Here is a 20,810-nt window from a genome sequence, read left to right on the forward strand (position 1 = left end):
CCTCTACCTGTGAACATTTTCTACCACCAGTGTCCCTAGTATCTCCTGCCCTCCCTCCTTCCCACCTTTCCCCCTGCCTCTGTGGCAGTTTCCCCCATACTCTCTCTCTACTTTTGGGCATTATGGTTTGCAATACAGATACTGAGAGGTATCACATTTGTTCCTTTATCTATTTTCAGCATACATTTCCCATCCTGAATGATCCCTCCAACCATCACTGACTTAGTGATCCCTTCTCTATTCGAACTGCCTTCTCCCCCAGCTTATGAGGCAGGCTACCAACCATGGAGCAATATTCCTGGCCCTGTCTCTACTGTCCTTAGGTGTCAGTCTCATACTATGTTATTTTATACTCTCTGTGTCTAATGCAAAAGATTGGAGGAAAGTGTTTAGAGATAAAATTGATATTGCCATGAATTTTCTGAAAATTTCATGAGAAAGAATTGTTAAATTTGAATTCTATAGTAATGGTTGCTTTATGCTTAATAATTATTTACATGTATATTCATGTAAATGTAATTTATATATAACATTATATATGCACTGACCTATCTTTTTAAACTTTGTTTAAACTAAGCAGAATACAGTGAAACATTTATGTGGACCTTGTTATACCAGTTCTAGTAATTTTCTTAACAACATAACACACTTACATCTGGATATTGAATATTTTGTTGTTAGTGCCAGGGATTGCACTCAGTAATGTGGGACAGCACCAGAAATTGAACTCAGGACCTTACACTTGGCAAGGCATTAGCTCTTATCACTGAGCCACATCCCCAGTCCCTACATCTGTTATATAGTAAACCCTGTGATGATTATGGTGATAATATTCACAAACATAGTTCTGTCTCTTACCTGTGTTTTCACATGCCTTCCTGTGTTCTTTCACCCATACCATTAGTGCTTTTATGTCTAATTTCTTAAACTGTAGGTTATGATCTCCTAAGCAGTTGTGTAATTTGATGTAGGGGTTATAAAAAACATTGGCAGCAATAAAAAGTTTCTGAACACACAGTGACAAAAAATTAATTCCAATTCAAACCATAGAATATGAAGTTATGAAGTGCTCTGGCATTGCTTGTCTGTTTTGCATTTCTTGGGCAAAAAAAGGGAGGGGTCATGAATGGAAAAAGTTTAAGAAGTACTGCTATTACTGATTCCACTTCCACATGAGAAAGTTGAGGGACAAAGAAGCTGAGTAAGCTAAATTTGCTTAGGAGTCCTTCTAAGGAACTGAGTTAAGGTTTATTGTATATGTTTCAAAATGTTTTTTTCATACATAGTTCTTAAAGAGTAAGTTGTCATACCACAGCCATCACAAAAGTGCCCAAATCCCTGATTCAATGTCTATTAGATCAATCTTTCCAAATTTATATCCACTGTGCCCTCTACTTCTAGCAATCTCAGTTCTTTCTTTTTTCTTCTTTTCTTCTTCTTTTTTGTTTGCTTGTTTGTTTTTGGGCCACACCCAGCTGTGCTCAGGGCTTACTTCTGGCTCTGCACTCAGGACCATATGGAGTGCAGGGAGTCAAACCTCAACCTTGGATTGGCCACTTGCAAGGCAAGAACTTTACTACTTTACTTGCTGTACTGTCTTTCTGGCCCATGTAGTCTTTCTTAAGGGAAATTCTGCGGGATGCTAATTGCCTGGAAAGGTACTACCTTCAGTGTTCCTAGGAATATACCCTGGGCATATCAGTGTTCCTGGGCAACACTGACCCACAGGAAAAGATTCAAGCTAATGTATACTAATTCTTCCTTCAGTCAGGAAAAGGCAAATGTAGTTAATGTTAAAATGTTTTATTGTCCCTTATAATGATTATGGTCTGGAGCGATAGCACAGCGGTAGGGTGTTTGACTTGCGAGCAGCTGGCCTGGCCAAGCTGGGTTCGATTCTTCCGCCCCTCTCAGAGAACTCGGCAAGCTACCGAGAGTATCTTGCCCGCACGGCAAAGCCTGGCAAGCTACCCGTGACATATTCAATATGCTAAATACAGTAACAACAAGTCTCACAATGGAGATGTTACTGGGCCTGCTTGAACAAATTGATGAACAACGGGAGGACAGTGCTACAGTGCTATAATGATTATATGTAATTTCTTCATTTTTTTTTTTTTTTGCCACACCTGCCGATGTTCAGGGCTCATTCTTAGCTCTGAACTCGGGAATTCTAGTGGTGCTCAGGGAACAATATAGATTGCCAGGAATCAAATCTGGGTTGTTAAGTGTGCAAAGCGAGTGCCTTACCCTCTGTACTATGGCTCTGACCCCTGATTATACATAATTTCAATGATAGATAATCTCCTTCGTAGAACACTAAATTATACATTTGTGAATGTATAATTGATGTTATTAACTTGTTTTTTAAAATCTTTTTATTCTTTTTTTATTGCCAGTTTACTAATGTTAAAAGGAAAAGAGATTTGAAGTTCTAATAAGAGAGAGTTGAAACTGTCTGATGAAAATACTCCTTTCCACCTCCAGGATTTGTGTCCCATATTCCTTTTATATTGGTCTTTGTCCCTGAATGAGATCCAAAAGTCTTCTGTCTCTTTCCAAAGGCATGCCATGTATCAGCAGAGCAAAGAAAGCTTCCAGGATGAATGCACTAAACTTCTGGTTGGCAATATTGTTATAACCCGATACAACAATCGTACTTATCGTATTGATGATGTGGATTGGAATAAGACTCCAAAAGATAGTTTCACAATGTCTGATGGGAAGGAGATCACATTCTTGGAATACTACAGGTAAAAGAAAGAGATTGGACTTGGATTTACAGGTGGAGCCTAGTCTCTCATTCTCTTGCAGAATACTTACAGAGTTCCACAGTAGTGTATTTACAAAGTGACACTTTAAAAATAATTAGAATGGTGATGTGTTTAAAGTTAAAGAACTCATTTAGTGAAGAATATTTTGGGGGAGAAATAGTTTTATTTCTTTCAGTACTTTTGTAAATTTCTAAAATTAATCTAATGTCTTTGACTTACATTCTGCTGATTTTGTTACAAGTCTGAGAAGAGTAAATTTAAGTCATTAATTGTTAACTTACCACGTGCCTTCTAACTTCTAACAAACTCTTTTCTGGGCTGTTAGCCTTTAGCCTATTCTCAATTGCAAATAATAAACGGAACTTAAGCTTAATTATTCTTTTTTTTTTTTGCTTTTTGGGTCACACCTGGCGATGCACAGGGGTTACTTCTGGCGGTGCTCAGGGGAGCATATGAGATGCTGGGAATCGAACCTGGGTTGGCCACGTGCAAGGCAAATGCCCTACCCGCTATGCTATTTCTCCAGCCCCAAGCTTAATTATTCTTACAAATAAACTGTGTTGAATTTCCAATGTTTCCTTACCCAAATATTCATTTATAGTTATACAGATATAAATTATTTACATCATACCTTGTTAAGAGTTAGGATTTATTGCTAGTAGAGTAGTGATGCTGCTTCTGAAATCTTTTCCTGCCTATGCTGTATTCTAGCAAAAACTATGGGATCACAATTAAGGAAGAGGACCAACCACTTCTGATCCATAGGCCAAGTGAAAGACAGAATAACCAAGGGATGGTGAGTGTGGTGGGAGAAGGGGCATGGGGCGGGAAGAAGGTGTTTAATTTACACTGGAACTTAAGTTCTCCATCTTACCAGCCACTTTCCTTTTTTTATGGCTCTGGGAGCTGTAGAGAAATTATTACGGCATGGTTGGTGAAAAGGTATGCAGAGTTTTGTCTTTTCTAGTGAGACATGCCTCTTCACACTTTCAGGTCCCCATAATGAGGAGCTAAATATGATGACTGAGTTAGTTTAGGGAGTAAGAATTTGCTCCTGATAAATAAATACTGGGTTTGTTTGGGAAGTTAAAGGTATTTTAGCAGACTAGCAACCAGAGGAACATCTTGACTCTGGACTCTTTTGTCTTAAATATAAATATCAAAAAGCTAGCAAGTTGACGGCATCAGCTTGTTATTGTATTATTATAGATTTTATTATCGGGTTTTTGTTTAGTGTATTGTATTTAGACTATTATTTTAGTTTGTAGGAATGCTCAGAGGAACAGAAATTTTTATTTTCTGATTTTTTTGACAGTATATTTCCCCGTTACCTTATATAACAGACTGAGAAAAGGGGTAAATATTTCTACAGTATTTAACTGTTCTTCTCAGAGTTTTGTGTTTCAGTTATATCCCTGCAGAATTAACCTGGGGGTGGTAGATATTGTACAAGTCAGGGAACAAGATTTTCTTTTACTATCTTATTTTCCCTCTGAATTCACTTTTCTAGTTGCTTAAAGGTGAAATCTTACTGCTACCTGAGCTTTCCTTCATGACTGGAATTCCTGAAAAGATGAAGAAGGACTTCAGAGCCATGAAGGTAGAATGCCTAATTTGCTTGGGAGAATAGCAGACTAAGTTAAAACTAGCCTGATTACTGGGCAGGTCATTCCTGCAAGCTCCAGTTCTCCTCTTTTTTTTTTTTTTTGGTCACACCCAGCAATGTTCAGGGGTTACTGCTGGCTTTTGCACTCAGGAATTACTCCTGACGGTGCTCGTGGGACCATATGGGATGCTGGGAATCGAACCTGGGTTGGCCGCATGCAAGGCAAACACCCTACCCGCTGTGCTATCGCTCTGGTCCTTCCAGTTCTCTTTAAAACATAATCCCTATCCTTTTCCATTCACTGAAAAAAGTCATTCAGAGCTTCCTTTTGAAGGTTATTAGAATAGTAGAATGATTGGATTAGAATAGTAGAATGATTGGATTATATGGTAAAAGGAAATAATTCTGTCTTTACCTTCATCAACTAGAGGATAATTAAAAAGTAATCATGTGATCATAAATGAAGTTACATGGAAATATGAATTTTTTAAAAAGTTTCTGTTAGCCTTCAATATACCTTTGAAGAGGTAGAGAATATAATGTAGAGGAAAAAATCAGTAGATCAAAGGGTAGTTAACTTTGTTGAGTTTGTAGTGTTCTTATGTTTTGCTTAATTCCTATAGGAAATAGCTCAGATGCAGAGGTGTGTGCAGTGTCGGTTCCAACCCTGAGGAATTTACCTCCATGCTATCTTTCCCTTGCTTTCTCAGTCCTTGTTTTTTACCTGTTTTGTTTTGTTTTTAATTGTTTTGGATCATGCCTGGCAGTGCTCAGGGCTTACTCCTAGCTCTATGCTCAGGGATTACTTCTGGCAGGACCATGTATGGTGCAGGGTCAGTTGCATACAAGGCAAGCCCTTTAACACCCTGTATGATAGCTCTGCCCCCAAAATGGATTTTCTGTTGTTGTTGCTTTTGTTTTGCCATTACCTGGTGGTATTCATGGATTACCCCTGGTTCTGTGTTCAGGGACCATAAGGACCAAGGACCAGATGTGATGCTGGGGATTTCTCCTGACTCTGTGTTCAGGGATCACCAAGGACATTTGCAATGCCAGTGATCCAGTCAGGGTTGACCACTTGTAAGGCAGACACCTCAATACCTGTACTGCATATCTCATACCTGTCTATATATATATATATATATATATTTTTTTTTTTTTTGGTTCACATCCATCTGTGCTCAGGGTTTACTCCTGGCTCTGAGCTTAGGAATCACTCTTTATGGTATTCATGGGACCATATGTGGTGCCAGGGATAGAACCTGGGATAGAACCAGATGTATACACAGCAAGTGCTTTACTTGCTGTACTGTCTCTCAGTCCCCTTGTCCTATCTTTTGACCCAGGCGTCTGAGATATATACATTATTTTTAGTAACATGGAGCTTGAAGTGAAGCCTAAAACTCCTGTTAGCGATTCACGTTTCTCTTTTTATATCTCTGCTTTTATTAGTATTATCATTTTGTTTTTTCTTGGAGGCCTCCCCAGAAGTATCTCCTGGGTTACATCCAGTGGTTTCTTGAGGTCATGTGGTTCTGGGAATGAACCTGGGGCCCTGTGCATACCAGACATGGACTCTGGGTCCATTGAGCTATCTTTCTAGCCTCTGTTACCTCTGCTTTTAATATGTAGGTCAGACTCCTTCCTTACAGCTCCTAATTGCATAATAACTTTTATGATCACACAGCTATATATATAGCTCCATAGACTTCCTGACCCAGAATACCTTGCAGGAAATAGCAGCTATGTAATTAGTCTCAGAAGAATAAATGAAGAAATCAATGAGATTTAGAAACTGTTAGATACCAATTCAATAAATATTTATAGAATACTGATAATAGACAGTACCAGACCAAAAAACGTGTCTTATAGTGACATTAAATAACTAGACTAATACAAATTATAAGATTGGATGTAGTTTTCTATTCTGCTCTGTTTGTTAAAGTACCTGACATTGTGCATTCGGCTCCTTCCCACCATTTCCCCCAAATATTAATTAGATGTAACCATGTTCCTTTGATTGTGTTTCTTACAGTATATTTTGAACTTTTAATTCAGAACTTGCTTTGATAAAGAGAAAATATTTAGATGTTATGAAATAAAAATAATATTTAAAGTCATTTCATTATTTTTATTTGCTAGATCACTTAATTACTGTTTGTTTTTATTATAGGCATTTTATCTTTATATTCTCACAAATATATACTAAACTGTTCATGTTAACATTTCATAATTTCATCTCTAAATGTCTAAATGCTGGGTTCTTTACCCTGATACTACTTCCAGCCCTTTTTTTTTTAAACATAGGTGTATTGCTGTTTATTCAGCCATTGATTAGGCTGACTTCCAGCCCTTCGTACAGGCTCCTTCCTACATGGATACTACTTTTTTTAATTGATTAATTTTTTAAAAAATAAATCACAGTGAGATACAAAGTTACAAAGTTGTTCATGATTGGCTTTCAGTCATTCCAACATCCATCCCTTCCCTTCACCAGTGTACATTTCCCACCACAACAATGTCCCCATTTTTTTCCCTCCTGCCCCCCTCCCCTGCCTCTATGGCAGGCACTTCTCTTCCTTCCCCTCCTCCTTCTCTTCCTCCTCCTCCTCTTCCTCCTCTTCCGCTTTCTCCTCCTCCTACTCTTCCTCCTCCTCCTCTCCCTACTCCTGCTCCCCCCCCCCCGCACCCCCTTGCTCTTTCCTTTTGGGCAATATAGATATTGAAAGGTTATCAGGCATATTCCTTTACCTACTTTCAACACTCAGTTTTTATCGAAAGAGATTATTTCCAACTATTATTGTTATACTGGTCGCTTCTCTATCCTAATTGCCGTTGGCATCCCCACACACTTATGGCAAGCATACAGCCATTAGCCAGTCTTCCTGGCCCGTTTTCCCTGGTCTTGGATATTAATACTAATAATAGTAGCATTGTAGTACTGTCCTCCCATTGTTCATCAATTTGGTTGAGCAGGCACCAGTAACGTCACCATTGTGAGACTTGTTGTTACTGTTTTTGGCATATTGAATATGTCACGGGTAGCTTGCCAGGCTTTGCCGTGTGGGTGGGATACTCTCGGCAGCTTGCCGGGCTCTCAGAGGGGCGGAGCAGTAGAACCAGGGTCGGCTTCATGCAAGGCAAATGCTGTACCTGCTGTGCTATCGCTCCAGCTCACTAATAATAGTATCTAATATTCACGATCACGATCATCCTGTTGTTTGTCGATTGCCTCGAGCAGGCACCAGTAATATCTCCTTCTTCCCAGCCCTGAGATTTTAAAAGAGCCATATTCAATGCTCTTTCAGGGTTAGGAGAATGAGACCCATCATTGTTACTGGTATTTGGCATATCGAGTACAACACGGGAAGTTTGCCAGACTCTGCTGTGCAGGCAGGATACTTTCGGTAGCCTGCCGGATTCTCCAAAGGAAAAATGAGATAATAAGATGTCAGGAGCTGGGTTTTATAGTCTCTGTATCTTGGCGGCAGCTGGTGGGTGTGACGCCTACCTACTGGAAGATGGGGGATCCGGGTGAAGAAGGTCTAGTCCCGATCCGAGCAGGCTTGGAGATCTCAGCCCCGGGACCCGCATGCCTGGGTTCCTCTGCCGGTTCCTTCATGCATGAAGCTTGTCCGGACGTATGGGGAATGGTCTCAGCATGGCTGTGGCTGGTTCTGGAGGTCTTCGGCTGTTGGGGCTCTGCTCGGGGGGGGTGGGGGCGGGGTGGGAGGGAAACTCAGCCCACCCCCCTCCAAGGGGCCCTGGTGAGAACAGCCAGGCAGGGGGCCAGGAGACTCTGCCACTGAAAAATAATACAGCAAAGAAACAAAATCTATTACACATCACTTTTTTTTTCTTTTTTGGGTCATACCCAGCGATGCACAGGGGTTTCTTCTGGCTCTGCACTCAGAAATTACTCATGCCAGTGCTCAGGGGACCCTATGGGATGCTGGGAATCGAACCTGGGTCGGCTGTGTGCAAGGCAAATGCCCTACCTGTTGGGCTATCGCTCCAGCCCCGATAATGTTTTTTCACTGTGAAGTCAAATGATGCATTTAATATTATTATTAAAAATTTAATATTACACTCCATACACTGTCTCTGAGAGGCATTTATTAAAATCCTTGGAGATATTTGAAAATCAATATAGATGTTAACGGGAAGCACATTTCTTAGGGAAATGTTTTAGACACATTGGGGTTTATTTAACCTCATGGTAGAGTAAGTAGTACTTAAAATTTATCTGCATCTTAATTCTGCGTAGGATTTGACCCAGCAGATCAACCTAAGTCCTCGACAGCACCACAGTGCTCTGGAATGCTTACTCCAGAGAATTTCAAAGAATGAAATGGCAACCAATGAACTGACACGTTGGGGACTCTGTCTGCAGAAAGATGTACATAAGGTAAACCAGAGGCTGTGAGAGGGAAGGAAATAGCTTTATCCCAAAGATTTTAGAGCTTTGTGATACTAAGTTATAACTTCCTATCTTGATTTGCAAGTTTGATTTTATTATCAAGTGTGTGTGTGTGTGTGTGTGCGCGCACACGCGTGCATGTGTGTGTTTTGAGCTCTGTTCCTTAAACTCTCTGACCCCAGATGATAAAATTTTATTTTATTTTATTTTTTAATTTTTATTAGTGAGACATCATGAGGTATAGTTGTAGACTTACAGATTTTTGAAGATGATAACAATTTTAACATAATAATTGACACACTGTAAGTGCTTAATAAATTACATTTTACATTTTTTTAGTTTATATTTTTCTGGGTTTTTTTTTTCTCTTTCCTATCCTGTCCATATTTTCCCCCTTTATTTCTTGGACTACGACAGTGGTGCTTCAGGCTTACTTTCGGTTCTGTTGTCAGAGGTCACTCAAGGAGGTTCTTGAGAGACCATATGTGGTGCTGAAGATCAGGCTGGGATTGACTTCTTTCAAAAAAAGCACCTTAACCTCTGTACTGGAGATTTAGTACAGTAGGTAGGGTGCTTGCCTTTGCGTGTGGCTGAATTGGGTTCAAGGCCTATGACTACTTATGACCCCTGATCCCCTCCAGGAGTGATCCTTGAGCACAGAGCCAGGAATAAGCTCTCGACACTGCTGGGTGTGGACCAAACAACAACAAAAACTTACCTTCAGTTTTTAATTTTTTCTCATAGTACTTAAACACTGGTTTACAAAGTAGTTTATGTTGATTTGTTACAGGCATTTGATATTCTAACATCAACCCCACTACCACTGTCATCTTTCCTTCATTACTGTCTTCGTTTTCCCAATCGCCCCCTCAAGTCTGCCTCCATAGCTGCCCACAATAATTTATTTTATATTGTCGGATACATTCCCATCCAGTCTGGTGTGCTCCTGCTGGAAAGTTAGTATTGTAGAGTTTGGAGATGTCGCTCCAGAAAATTCAGAATATTTAATTGGGCAGTCCAGCTGGAGGAATAGTGGCAGTTATTTGAATGTGGCTACCTGGGCTTTGGTAGGGTGGGAACTTGGCCTGCTCCCCTCCTAAAATCAGCTGGTTTGAGGAGTTTTTGCAACTAGTTGGTCTCCTTTGAGATTTATTTATTTATGAGTATAATAGTAGATGAACTTGGATGTTTGTGGTGGGTCATGGGTGTGTTTGTAGGGGCTTCTGGAAGTATGGGAAGGTGGGGGGAGGTTCCCATACAAACTCTTAAGAAGAACCAGAGTTTTTAGCCATAAACAAACCAAAAAAAACCATTGTACCTGAATTTTTCAGCAGGTTAGCATCTCTGTGGAGCATAGTTTTGAGGTGGTGAAGTCAGGCTGGAGGCATGGAAGCAGCTGTTGGGGTCTGAGCACCTTTTAATTTTCTTTTAATTTTTCCCTTAAAAATAATTTATAAGACTGATTTCTTGGTCATTTTGATGTTTGTTGTTTTAAAGACCTGCACTGGTTTTAAGACTGGTTTTCTAGTCACTTTCTTGGTATGCCATGTTGGAAGTGTCCATAATTAAAGAGTGGTACCTGTAAAAATTTAGCCTTTACGTGTCCAGGCTTTTATTGACAGTCACTTGTACCTCATAGTTCTTTCTGTCATTCATGCTCTATTAACTGAACTAAACCCACTCCATATTTTTCTGGTGGTATTTGTAAATGGCTCATTTCATAGGTGCTTTATTTTGTGTTTAGATTGAAGGACGTGTTCTGCCAATGGAAAGAATTAATTTACGAAATACTTCATTTATCACATCTCAGGAACTAAATTGGGTTAAGGAAGTAACCAGAGAACTTTCTATCTTGACGGTAAGTGATTCATGAGTGGTAAAGATAGTCTCAGTACTCCTAAAATTGTGGAAATTAGGAACCAGAAATGATTTTGTATACTTTTTTAGACAGTTTACCAATTAAATTTTCATTCTAAATTGTTACTAATACACGGTCCTTAAAAAATAAGTCGATGAGTAAGCCTTTTGACAGACTTTGGGAAAGAAAAATAAATTGCTACGGGAATATGTGTAGTATCAGCCTGTTACTCTTTCTTTCCTCTTCCTTCCTCTAGCTTTCCCTATCTTTTTTTTATTTCTGGTAGTTTTTGGAACATGTTTTATTCATAAAGAAGTCAAACTAAAGTTTTTTTACAATAAAAGAATAGAATGGTACATGATGTTTTTTTGTGAGTACACTCCCAAGCGATGCTCAGGGATCCTGGAGCCTCTCTGGTGATCCCTGACCAACTGGGCCAGATATTTCAGTGCTAGAGCCTGATAATGCTATGTGGCTGAGGGTCTCCCAGGGCCACTCCTAGTGGTGCTGGGGGCTGCCATTCAGAACTCTGTATCAGACTTTGATTTTTGTGCATACAAGGTGTGGATACCTGTCACCTGAGCTCTTTCCATAATCTTTATGTGCATACATCCATTTCTAAAACTTCTCATTGGAATACAATATAAAGAAAAAGTATATTTAATACAACTTGATGTTTTCTCACGGATTCTTATGTAATCAACACCAAGGATTAAAAAGATACTATCAGCACCCCAGAGGGCCCCCTCCATCCTACTAGTTACTACTTATGTCCTCATACTTCCACCCAAATAGCTACTGTCTTGACAATCAGAGCATATATGCATAGAACCATGAAGTACAAATACTTTCATAGATGTATTTATTTTCCTTTCCTAAGTCTTCATTTCTTCAATCTTGTTTTGGTGAGTTTCATCCATGTTGTTAAATATGGCTGTGAAAAAAAATATATGGCTGTGGATAGTCATTCCATTCTCATTGGTATATAGTATTCTACTTTGAGACTATAACAAAACTTACATATGTAATTACTAGGTATTAGATCAGATAAGAATAAAGTCTGGTTGAATTTGAAGTTGTGGAACTACTAACAATGCTTTGTCATTATTCCTAGGTCCCCATGCATTTTTGGGCATTGTTTTATCCAAAGAGAGCAATGGATCAGGCCCGAGAGCTTGTTAACATGTTAGAGAAGATAGCTGGCCCCATTGGCATGCGCATGAGTCCACCAGCCTGGGTTGAACTAAAGGATGACCGAACAGAGACCTATATCAGAACCATTCAATCCATGCTGGGAGTTGAGGTAGTTAATGTGGGTTTTGTCATTATTGATGTTGTTTTGTTTTTACTTTGGCCCATATCCAGCAGTACTCAGGGTTTATTCCTGGCTCTGTGCTCAGGGATCACTTCTGGTGGGCTTGGGAAACCATATGGGGTGCCAGGGATCTAACTCAGATCAGCCACATTTAAGGAAAATGCCCTACCAGTGTACTATTGCTCCAGCTTCATATAGTTAATTTAGGGCTGGAGCGATAGCACAGCGGGTAGGGCGTTCGCCTTACAAGCGGCCAACATGGCCGACCCGAGTTCGATTCCTCCGCCCCTCTTGGAGAGCCCGGCAAGCTACCGAGAGTAGTCGATATGCCAGACACAGTAACAACAAAGTCTCCAATGGAGACGTTACTGGGCCCGCTCGAGCAAATCGACGATCAACGGGAGGGCCTTTACCTTTACCTTTTACCTATGGGATTAATTTTTTTATGGCATGCTTGTTCTAAAATACTTGATATTTGATTTTAGGTTGTTATCAACCTATTCCTGATAGTGTCCAAGCTCCTCTGACTTCTGCATATGCACATGAAATCCTGAATTGTTTAGGTTTTTTTTTTATGATTCAATATTGGCACACTGGTGTCTGCTTGAGGAAATTGATGAACAACGGGATGACACTGATACAGTGATTCTCACTCTGGTGTTCTGTCCTCACAATTGACTATGAGAACAGCTGACTTAACTTCAGTTTGTTGTCTATATAGAACATAGTGTGCTCAGTGAACAGCTTCTTGGACTCAGTGCCATCTTGCATAAATCAGTATTGAGTTGTCACAGTCTGGTTGGACTCAAGAATCAGATTGTTCTGATAGTGAAGTTGGCAGGTGGCCCATCAGCTTAGGCCCAATAGCTAGTTGGTCAAAGCCACTGTTACTGAGCAGGTCGGAGCTCTTAACCACTCAGTGGTTCAGGTCCTTAATTGTTTTACCAAAAAAAAAAAAAAAAAAGAGGACTAGGAATGGAATAAAACCAGAGGGAAAAATTTTGGAATTTTCCCTTGGATTGAAGAATCAGTACTTTGAGTCACGCTCACTACTGAAGTTATATTGGCATCCTAGCTGTCTTATTTTTTAGTTTTTTGGTTTTGGGGTTCCACCTGGCTATACTCAGGGCTTACTTCTGGTTTTGTGTTCATGGATCACTCCTGACTATGCCAAGGGTGCAAAAAATCAAATTCAGGTTGGCCACATGCAAGGCAAGCTCTTTACATGTTGTACTACGTCTCCAGTTAAACTGTCTTACTTTGATCTATAATTCTGGTGTATAATCTATATAATATTTTCATTTTTCTCTCTCTTTGTAATATTTTCCTGACTTTCCATGCCTTTTTTTGCATGCTATCCCCAAAGCCTGATCATTGGTAAATTCTATTTTGCTTTCTAAACACTAGCCCAGTAGGGGCTAGAACAATAATATAGTAGGTAGGGCACTTGCCTTACCTACTTTGGGTTTGATTCCTGACATCACATTTGGAGTGGGATATGCTCAGAGATCAACCCATCAGGAGTGATCCCTGAGAATAAAACCAGGAGTAAGTCCTGAGTACCGCTAGATGTGGCCCCCAAAACAAAACAAGACTTTTTTTTAAATAAAGAACTGTGATTTAAATATTTTGACAATTTAGACACATAATATTTCAATCCCAACAGCAGTGTCAATTTCTTCCCCACCCTCCAAAAGACTCTTTTTAAAATACAAAAACCCAGTGTATCACCAGGGTGGATTATCTTCCCAGTATCAGAAAATATCTTAATTTCTCTTTATAAATGTACTTCTAGTGGTCTTTTTGCAGCATGGCTATCAGCTTTATTTGTAACATTTACCAAACAACTTACATTGGTGTTGTTGACGCTGTCATCTTTAAGACATTTTTTATGTTTTATTTTCTTTGCTAGGGATTACCAAGTTACATATATATATGTGTGTGTATATATGTATACATACACACACACACACACACACACACAGAAATAAGGTGGATAACATGAGTGAAGTGAGCCTGGTGGGGACTGTAAAAAAACTGAAGAGTAAATCCCTCATTAATATGTTATTGTCAATGTGATTTTAAATTTGTTTGCTTTTCAGTAGAAGCCGTATCTGTGTATAAGTGCTAATTTTTTTTTAATAAAAAACACACACAACTGCAGTCCTCCATGAGACTCTTATAAATATTCATCTTAAAGAAAACCTACATGTTTGCTAGATTCAGATCTTAGGTTCCCTTTGTGCAGATCGTGTTCTACGTGACAGGAAGTTCTTTGATGTGATTGTTGGAACCTGTGTCCTTCAAGAAGGCTTAATCTAACATTAATCTTGATTTGGAATAGTATACTAGTCATTTACCATTCATAATCATTTCTGGCATAAAGGGCTGACAGTTTCATGTGGCTGTTGCTTTTTAAAATTCAGACTTTGAAAGATGCTCTGTTAATATTGAATCTCTTAAACAACAAGGAGTAGAGGTTGCTGATATGAGCTGTGCTGCTGGTAATCTCTCCCACTTGGAGAGTTAGGAACAGGTGCTTATTTATTTGGCAGTAGTTCACATTCTTCTGCATTTTGCTCTGAACCCTTTTCTGGGGTGTCACATACCAGTTTTCTCAAAGTTCTATTGGTATGAGTATAATCAGATGCTTAGTTTACTGAAAAGAGTGGTAAAACATTATAGGAAATGGAAGCAGCAAATATTTTTTTTTTAATTTTTATGGAGCTGGAGCGATAGCACAGCGGGTAGGGCGTTCGCCTTCCAAGCGGCCAACATGGCCGACCCGAGTTCGATTCCTCCGCCCCTCTTGGAGAGCCCGGCAAGCTACCGAGAATATTCGATATGCCAGACACAGTAACAACAAAGTCTCCAATGGAGACGTTACTGGGCCCGCTCGAGCAAATCGACGATCAACGGGAGGGCCTTATATTATATTAAATTTTTATTAGTGAAACACCATGAGGTACAGTTGTCGACTTACAAATTTTTGTGCTTGGATTTCGGTCATACCATGATCAAATACCCATCCCTCCACCAGTGCCCATTTTCCACCACCAAGGATAATATCCCTCCCCCCCATTCCCCCCATCCCCCCCTGACACTGTGGCAGGGCATTTACTTTTGTTTTCTCTCTCCTTTTGGGTCTTGTGATCAGCAAAAGAGGCACTGAGTGGCAAACATGTTCAGTCCAGTCTACTTTCAACCTGCATCTCCCCTCCTGGGAGGATCCTCCAAACACCCTCCATTTGGTGCTCCCTTCTCTATCTGAACTGTCCTTTCCCCTAGAATACCCGGCTGGCCTCTTAGCTATGGAGTAATCCTCCTGGTGTTGATCTCAGCTATTCTTGGGTATTAATCTCATATTTTGTTATTTTATATCCCCCAGATGAATGCAATCTTTCTATGTCTATCCCTCTCTTTCTGACTCATTTCGCTTAGCATGATACTTTCCATATTGTACCACTTGTATGTAAAGTTCATGACTTCATCTTTTCTAAGAGCTACATAGTACTCCATTGTGTAGATATACCAAAGTTTCTTTACCAGTCATCTGTTCTTGGGCACTCAGGTTTCTTCCAGTTTCTGGCTACTGTAAAGAGTGCTGCAATGAACAAACAAGTGCAAATGTCACTTCGACTACACATTTTTGCCTCTCTGGGATTTATTCCCAGGAGTGGTATTGCTGGGTCAAATGGGAGCTCAATTTCTAATTTTTTGAGGAACGTCCATACTGTTTTCCAAAAGGGCTGAACCAGTCGGCATTCCCACCAACAGTGAAGGAGTGTCCCTTTCTCGCCACATCCGCGCCAGCAACGGTTGCTTTTGTTCTTTTGAATGTGGGCCAGTCTCTGAGGTGTGAGATGGTATCTCATTGTGGTTTTGATCTGCATCTCCCTGATAATTAATGATGTAGAGCATTTTCTCATGTGCTTTTTTGCCATTCGGATTTCTTCTTTGAGAAAGTCTCTGTTCATTTCCTTGCCCCATTTTTTGATGGGGTTGGATGTTTTCTTCTTGTGGAGTTCAACAAGTATTTTGTATATCCTGATATCAACCCCTTGTCAGATGTGTATTTGGCGAATATTCTTTCCCATTCTGTAGACTGTCTTTGTATTTTGGTCACTGTTTCTTTGGAGGTGCAGAAGCTTCTTAGTTTAAGATAGTCCCATTTATCTATCTCTGTTTTCACTTGCTCGGCCAGCGGCGTGGCATCTTTGAAAATACCATTAGCCTCAATGTCATGGAGGGTTTTGCCAACTTTGTCTTCAATGTACCTTATGGTTTCTGGTCTGATGTTGAGGTCTTTAATCCATTTTGATCTTACTTTTGTACATGGTGTTAGGCAGAGTTCTGAGCCCATTTTTTTGCATGTAGCCGTCCAGTGATGCCAACACAATTTATTAAAGAGGCTTTCCTTACTCCACTTCACATTACTTGCACCTTTATCAAAGATTAGATGATCATATGATTGAGGGGAGATGTCAGTGTATTCAACCCTGTTCCATTGGTCTGCAGTTCTGCCTTTGTTCCAGTACCATGCTGTTTTGATTATTACCGCTTTGTAGTAAAGTTTGAGGTTAGGGAGGTTGATTCCTCCCATTTTCTTTTCCCCAAGAATTGCTTTAGCTATTCGTGGGGGCTTATTGTTCCATATAAATTTCAGGAGTGTTTGCTCCATTTCTTTGAAGAATGTCATGGGTATCCTTATAGGGATTGCATTGAATTTATACAATGCTTTCGGTAGTATTGCCATTTTGACAATGTTAAGTCTCCCGACCCATGAGCAGGGGATATCTTTCCATTTCCTCATGTCCTCTTTTATTTCCTGAAGTAGCGTTTTGTAGTTTTCTTTGTACAGGTCCTTTACTTCCTTAGTTAAGCTGATTCCTAGGTACTTGATTTTCTGGGGCACAATTGTGAACGGGATTGATTTTTTCATGTAACTTTCCTCTCTCTCACTGTTTGCGTATAGGAAAGCCATGGACTTTTGGGTATTGATTTTATAGCCTGCAACTTTACTATACGAGTCTATTGTTTCTAGGAGTTTTTTGGTGGAGGTTATTGGGTTCTCTAAGTATAGTATCATATCATCTGCGAATAGTGAGAGCTTGATTTCTTCCTTTCCTATCTGAATGCCCTTAATATCTTTTTCTTGCCTAATTGGGAAGCAGCAAGTATTTAGTAACATGCAGACGTATTGGATATGCCAAACACAGTAACAAGATGTCTCACAACGGAGATGTTACTGGGCCTTCTCAAGCAAAGCGATGAACAACGGGAAGACAGTGACAGTGACAGAAATTTTTGTTTTATTTTGTTCTGGGATCACACCCAGATGTGCTCAGAGATCATTAGTGGCAGGGCTTGGGGGATCATATAGGATTTCAGGGAGTGAATTCAGGTTGACCATGTGCAAGGCAAGTGCCCTACCCATTGTACTACCACTCCGGCCCCAGTAACATGGCAGATTTTTTACCTGGACCTTTTCTAGATCTCATAAGTCACAAATCTGTCACTGTCACTGTCCTCCCGTTGTTCATCAATTTGCTCGAGCGGGCCCAGTGACGGGCCCAGTAACGTCTCCATTGGAGACTTTGTTGTTACTGTGTTTGGCATATCGAATACATCACGGGTAGCTTGCCGGGCTCTCCGAGAGGGGCTGAGGAATCGAACTCGGGTCGGCCATGTTGGCTGCGTGCAAGGCAAAAACGCCCTACCGCTGTGCTATTGCTCCAGCCCAAGTCACAAATTAAGTCACAAATAAATGAGATAATTAGAATCTGTTCTGGATAATTCATGGTAATATATTCTGCATATATACAAAGAATCACTGAACCAAGGTTCAGGTTCACAATCTTTTTCTTTGTTGCAATGTCATTGTTTCAGTCCCAGTCTACCTTAAAGGTCTCTGGCCTTGAAGACTCTATACTGCCCAGATAAACCCCTTTATAGTCCCCCTGACAGTTTCAGCGCCTGATTTATGTATACTTTATCTCCTCAAGGGGAAGATACAGATGGTTGTTTGTATCATCATGGGCACACGTGACGATCTCTATGGGGCCATTAAAAAGCTGTGCTGTGTGCAGAGTCCTGTGCCTTCTCAGGTGAGTGGGACTTGGGAAGATGGACCTGTATTTAGAAAAATAAAGTATCTGTTAGAATGTGTTACATGAGTTTATCTAGTGATTAGTAGATATTCTTCATTTCTGAGAGTATATGCTTTATTCTGAAAGGTATTTTCCTGTGGTAATAAATTTTTCTTCTGTGTGAGATCCTTTAGAAATTTTTTTGTTGTTCTTTTGTTTGGGGTGTGTGTGTGTGTGTGTGTGTGTGAGAGAGAGAGAGAGAGAGAGAGAGCGCGCACAGATGGATACATGCCTAGAAACTCTACAGGTAAAGTTATTAATGCAGAATGTATATTGTCTGGTAACTGGGATGTCTTAAATGCATTTATGTGAGAATTATTGGCATTTTCTGAAAGTTAATAGTATTCATTTTCCCCCTCCCTTTTGTTCCCTTCACTATAGGTCATCAACGTCAGAACCATTAGTCAGCCTGCCAGGCTTAGGAGTGTGGCCCAGAAAATTTTACTTCAGATTAACTGTAAATTGGGTGGTGAGCTCTGGGGAGTAGATATTCCCCTGGTGAGTAATGCTAAGATATATCATTCAGTTTAGCTCTTCAGAGAATCCTGCCTAAGATGATTTTCTGTTTTTCCTCATATCTCTCTTTCTTAATGCTCACATACAGGGCAAGCACTCTACTGCTTTACTCTCTCTGGCCCTTAAGTCAGTGATTTAAAGTTTTTCACACCATCAACACTGGCTAATAAACCAGCAGTTAAAAACAACTATGTTAGGGGCTGGAGTGATAGTACAGCGGGTAGGGCGTTTGCCTTGCATGCAGCCAACCAGGGTTCGATTCCCAGAATCCCATATGGACCCCTGAGCACCACCAGGAGTAATTCCTGAGTGCATGAGACAGGAGTAACCCCTGTGCATCGCCAGGTGTGACCCAAAAGGAAAAAAAAAACCCAAACAAACAAAAAAAACCACAACTGTGTTAATGGTAATAATTTTTCCTCGGACCAGCCTGAAATTTTCGTGCCTGGGCAGTATTGTAAGGATCATCCATTGGAAACCTGTCTTTGTACAAATACTGTCTTTGTACAGTATATGAACTGAGAAATATTTTAAAAGTTTTTTTTTTGTCTTTGGTCACACTTGTTTGTGCTCAGGGCTTACTTCTGTCTCTGTGCCAATGGATCACTAATGGTGGGGCTCAGGAGGCCGTATAAGGTGCTGGTTATCAAAACTAGGTTGGCTTTATGCAATTGCCCTACCCTAGTTATAATATCGCTCTGACCTAAACAGAGAAATACTTTTATTTTTTAGACTTTCTGCTTGTTTGGGGGCCTTATCTGGCTGTTCTTGGGGCTTACTCCTGTCTCTGCACTCAGGGATCACCCCTGGCAGGACTTGAGGGAATCATGGGGTTCTGGTGATTGAACCAATTGCATGCAAGGCAAGCACAATGCCTGCTGTACTATCTCTAGACTCTAAACTTTTTCATTCTTAAAAAAAATATTTTGGGGGGAGCACAACTGGCTGTGCTCAGAATTTACTCCTAGCTCTGTGCTCTGGGATCACTACTAGTGGGCTTATGGGACCAGAGGGAGTACCATGGATCAAACTGTTGGCTGCATGCAAGGCATCCGCCTGACCTGCTGTACTATTGCTCAGGCCCTGGACACTAGACGTTTTTTGTGATTTAAAAAATGAAAGCAAAACTAATGCTTCTAGATGTGAAAAGTAAGTGAAATTCAAGTTTTAGTATCCTTAATGCAGGTATTAATATGTATATATTTTTATACTTAAATATATGTAATGTATATATAAATTTAAAATTATATCTACACTTCTTTATACAATATTCATGATTATAATGGTGAATTAAATACTTTATAAAGAGATTCTATGGCTCACAAAGCCCAGGATAGAGCCAGAACAGTAATACAGGTTGGGTATTTGCCTTGCACATGGCTGACCTGAGTTCAGTCCTCAGTATCCCACATGGTCCCTTGAACACCACCAGGAGTAATTCCTGAGTGCAGAGCTAGGAGTAACCCCTAAGCATCATTGGGTGTGGCCTAAATGCCAAAGAACAAAAACCCCAAAGCCCAAGATAATTACTTTCAGTCCTTTTCAGAAAAGTTGGTAAATTCCTGGTCTAGGTATCTTATTCATGGTATTTGTAATATTTCTCTTGCTTTCCTTGAATGTATTTTCTTGTACTGCTTTAGAATCAGATTAAAAAGTTGGAGAGATGAGATGAATTTCTTGAATTTTTACCTTGTTTTTTATTTTTAAATCCAGAAACAATTAATGGTGATTGGGATGGATGTTTACCATGACCCCAGCCGAGGCATGCGGTCTGTGGTTGGCTTTGTTGCAAGTATTAATCTGTAAGTATTACTACAGTTTCGTTTTGTTTGTTTATCTCATTTTGATGCCTGATCTTACTAAAAATTCAGTAAATAAGCTGCAGTTATTTCATATTAAAGATGTTTTATGAATTATAGTATGTCATTTTATCTTTCTGTGATACATTTTTACATAAGTACCTCTAAGTGTCTTTTTAGACAAGCTTGTCACATGAAAATTTGTTCTTGTTGCAGTTTAATCTCCCTCAAAATGGGGCTTGTGGACTGCAGAGATAGTATGGCAGCAGATTGGGTGCTTGCCTTGTACATGGTCAACCCGCGTTTGATCCCCAGCACTCAGTATAGACCTCTGAAGCCCTCCAGGAGTGATCCCAGAGCACAGAGCCTGGAG

The 20,810-nt window shown here is 40.0% G+C and overlaps 1 protein-coding gene across 2 annotated transcripts in view; it reads left to right on the forward strand.

Annotated features, from left to right (window-relative positions):
• The window catches only part of PIWIL2 (piwi like RNA-mediated gene silencing 2), a 96,023-nt gene that overhangs the window by 27,945 nt on the left and 47,268 nt on the right, over window positions 1-20,810 (forward strand). For both annotated transcript variants that reach the window (XM_056119130.1, XM_056119131.1), the window contains exons 10-18: window positions 2,565-2,753; window positions 3,486-3,570; window positions 4,285-4,374; window positions 8,648-8,788; window positions 10,545-10,658; window positions 11,773-11,961; window positions 17,979-18,080; window positions 18,504-18,620; window positions 20,352-20,440. In XM_056119130.1, the coding sequence (XP_055975105.1) occupies window positions 2,565-2,753; window positions 3,486-3,570; window positions 4,285-4,374; window positions 8,648-8,788; window positions 10,545-10,658; window positions 11,773-11,961; window positions 17,979-18,080; window positions 18,504-18,620; window positions 20,352-20,440 (1,116 nt within the window). The remainder of the gene's footprint in view (window positions 1-2,564; window positions 2,754-3,485; window positions 3,571-4,284; window positions 4,375-8,647; window positions 8,789-10,544; window positions 10,659-11,772; window positions 11,962-17,978; window positions 18,081-18,503; window positions 18,621-20,351; window positions 20,441-20,810) is intronic.

This window comes from Sorex fumeus, unplaced genomic scaffold (genome assembly GCF_029834395.1).
Source record: "Sorex fumeus unplaced genomic scaffold, SorFum_2.1 ptg000039l, whole genome shotgun sequence".
NCBI classification, from domain to species: Eukaryota; Metazoa; Chordata; class Mammalia; order Eulipotyphla; family Soricidae; genus Sorex; species Sorex fumeus.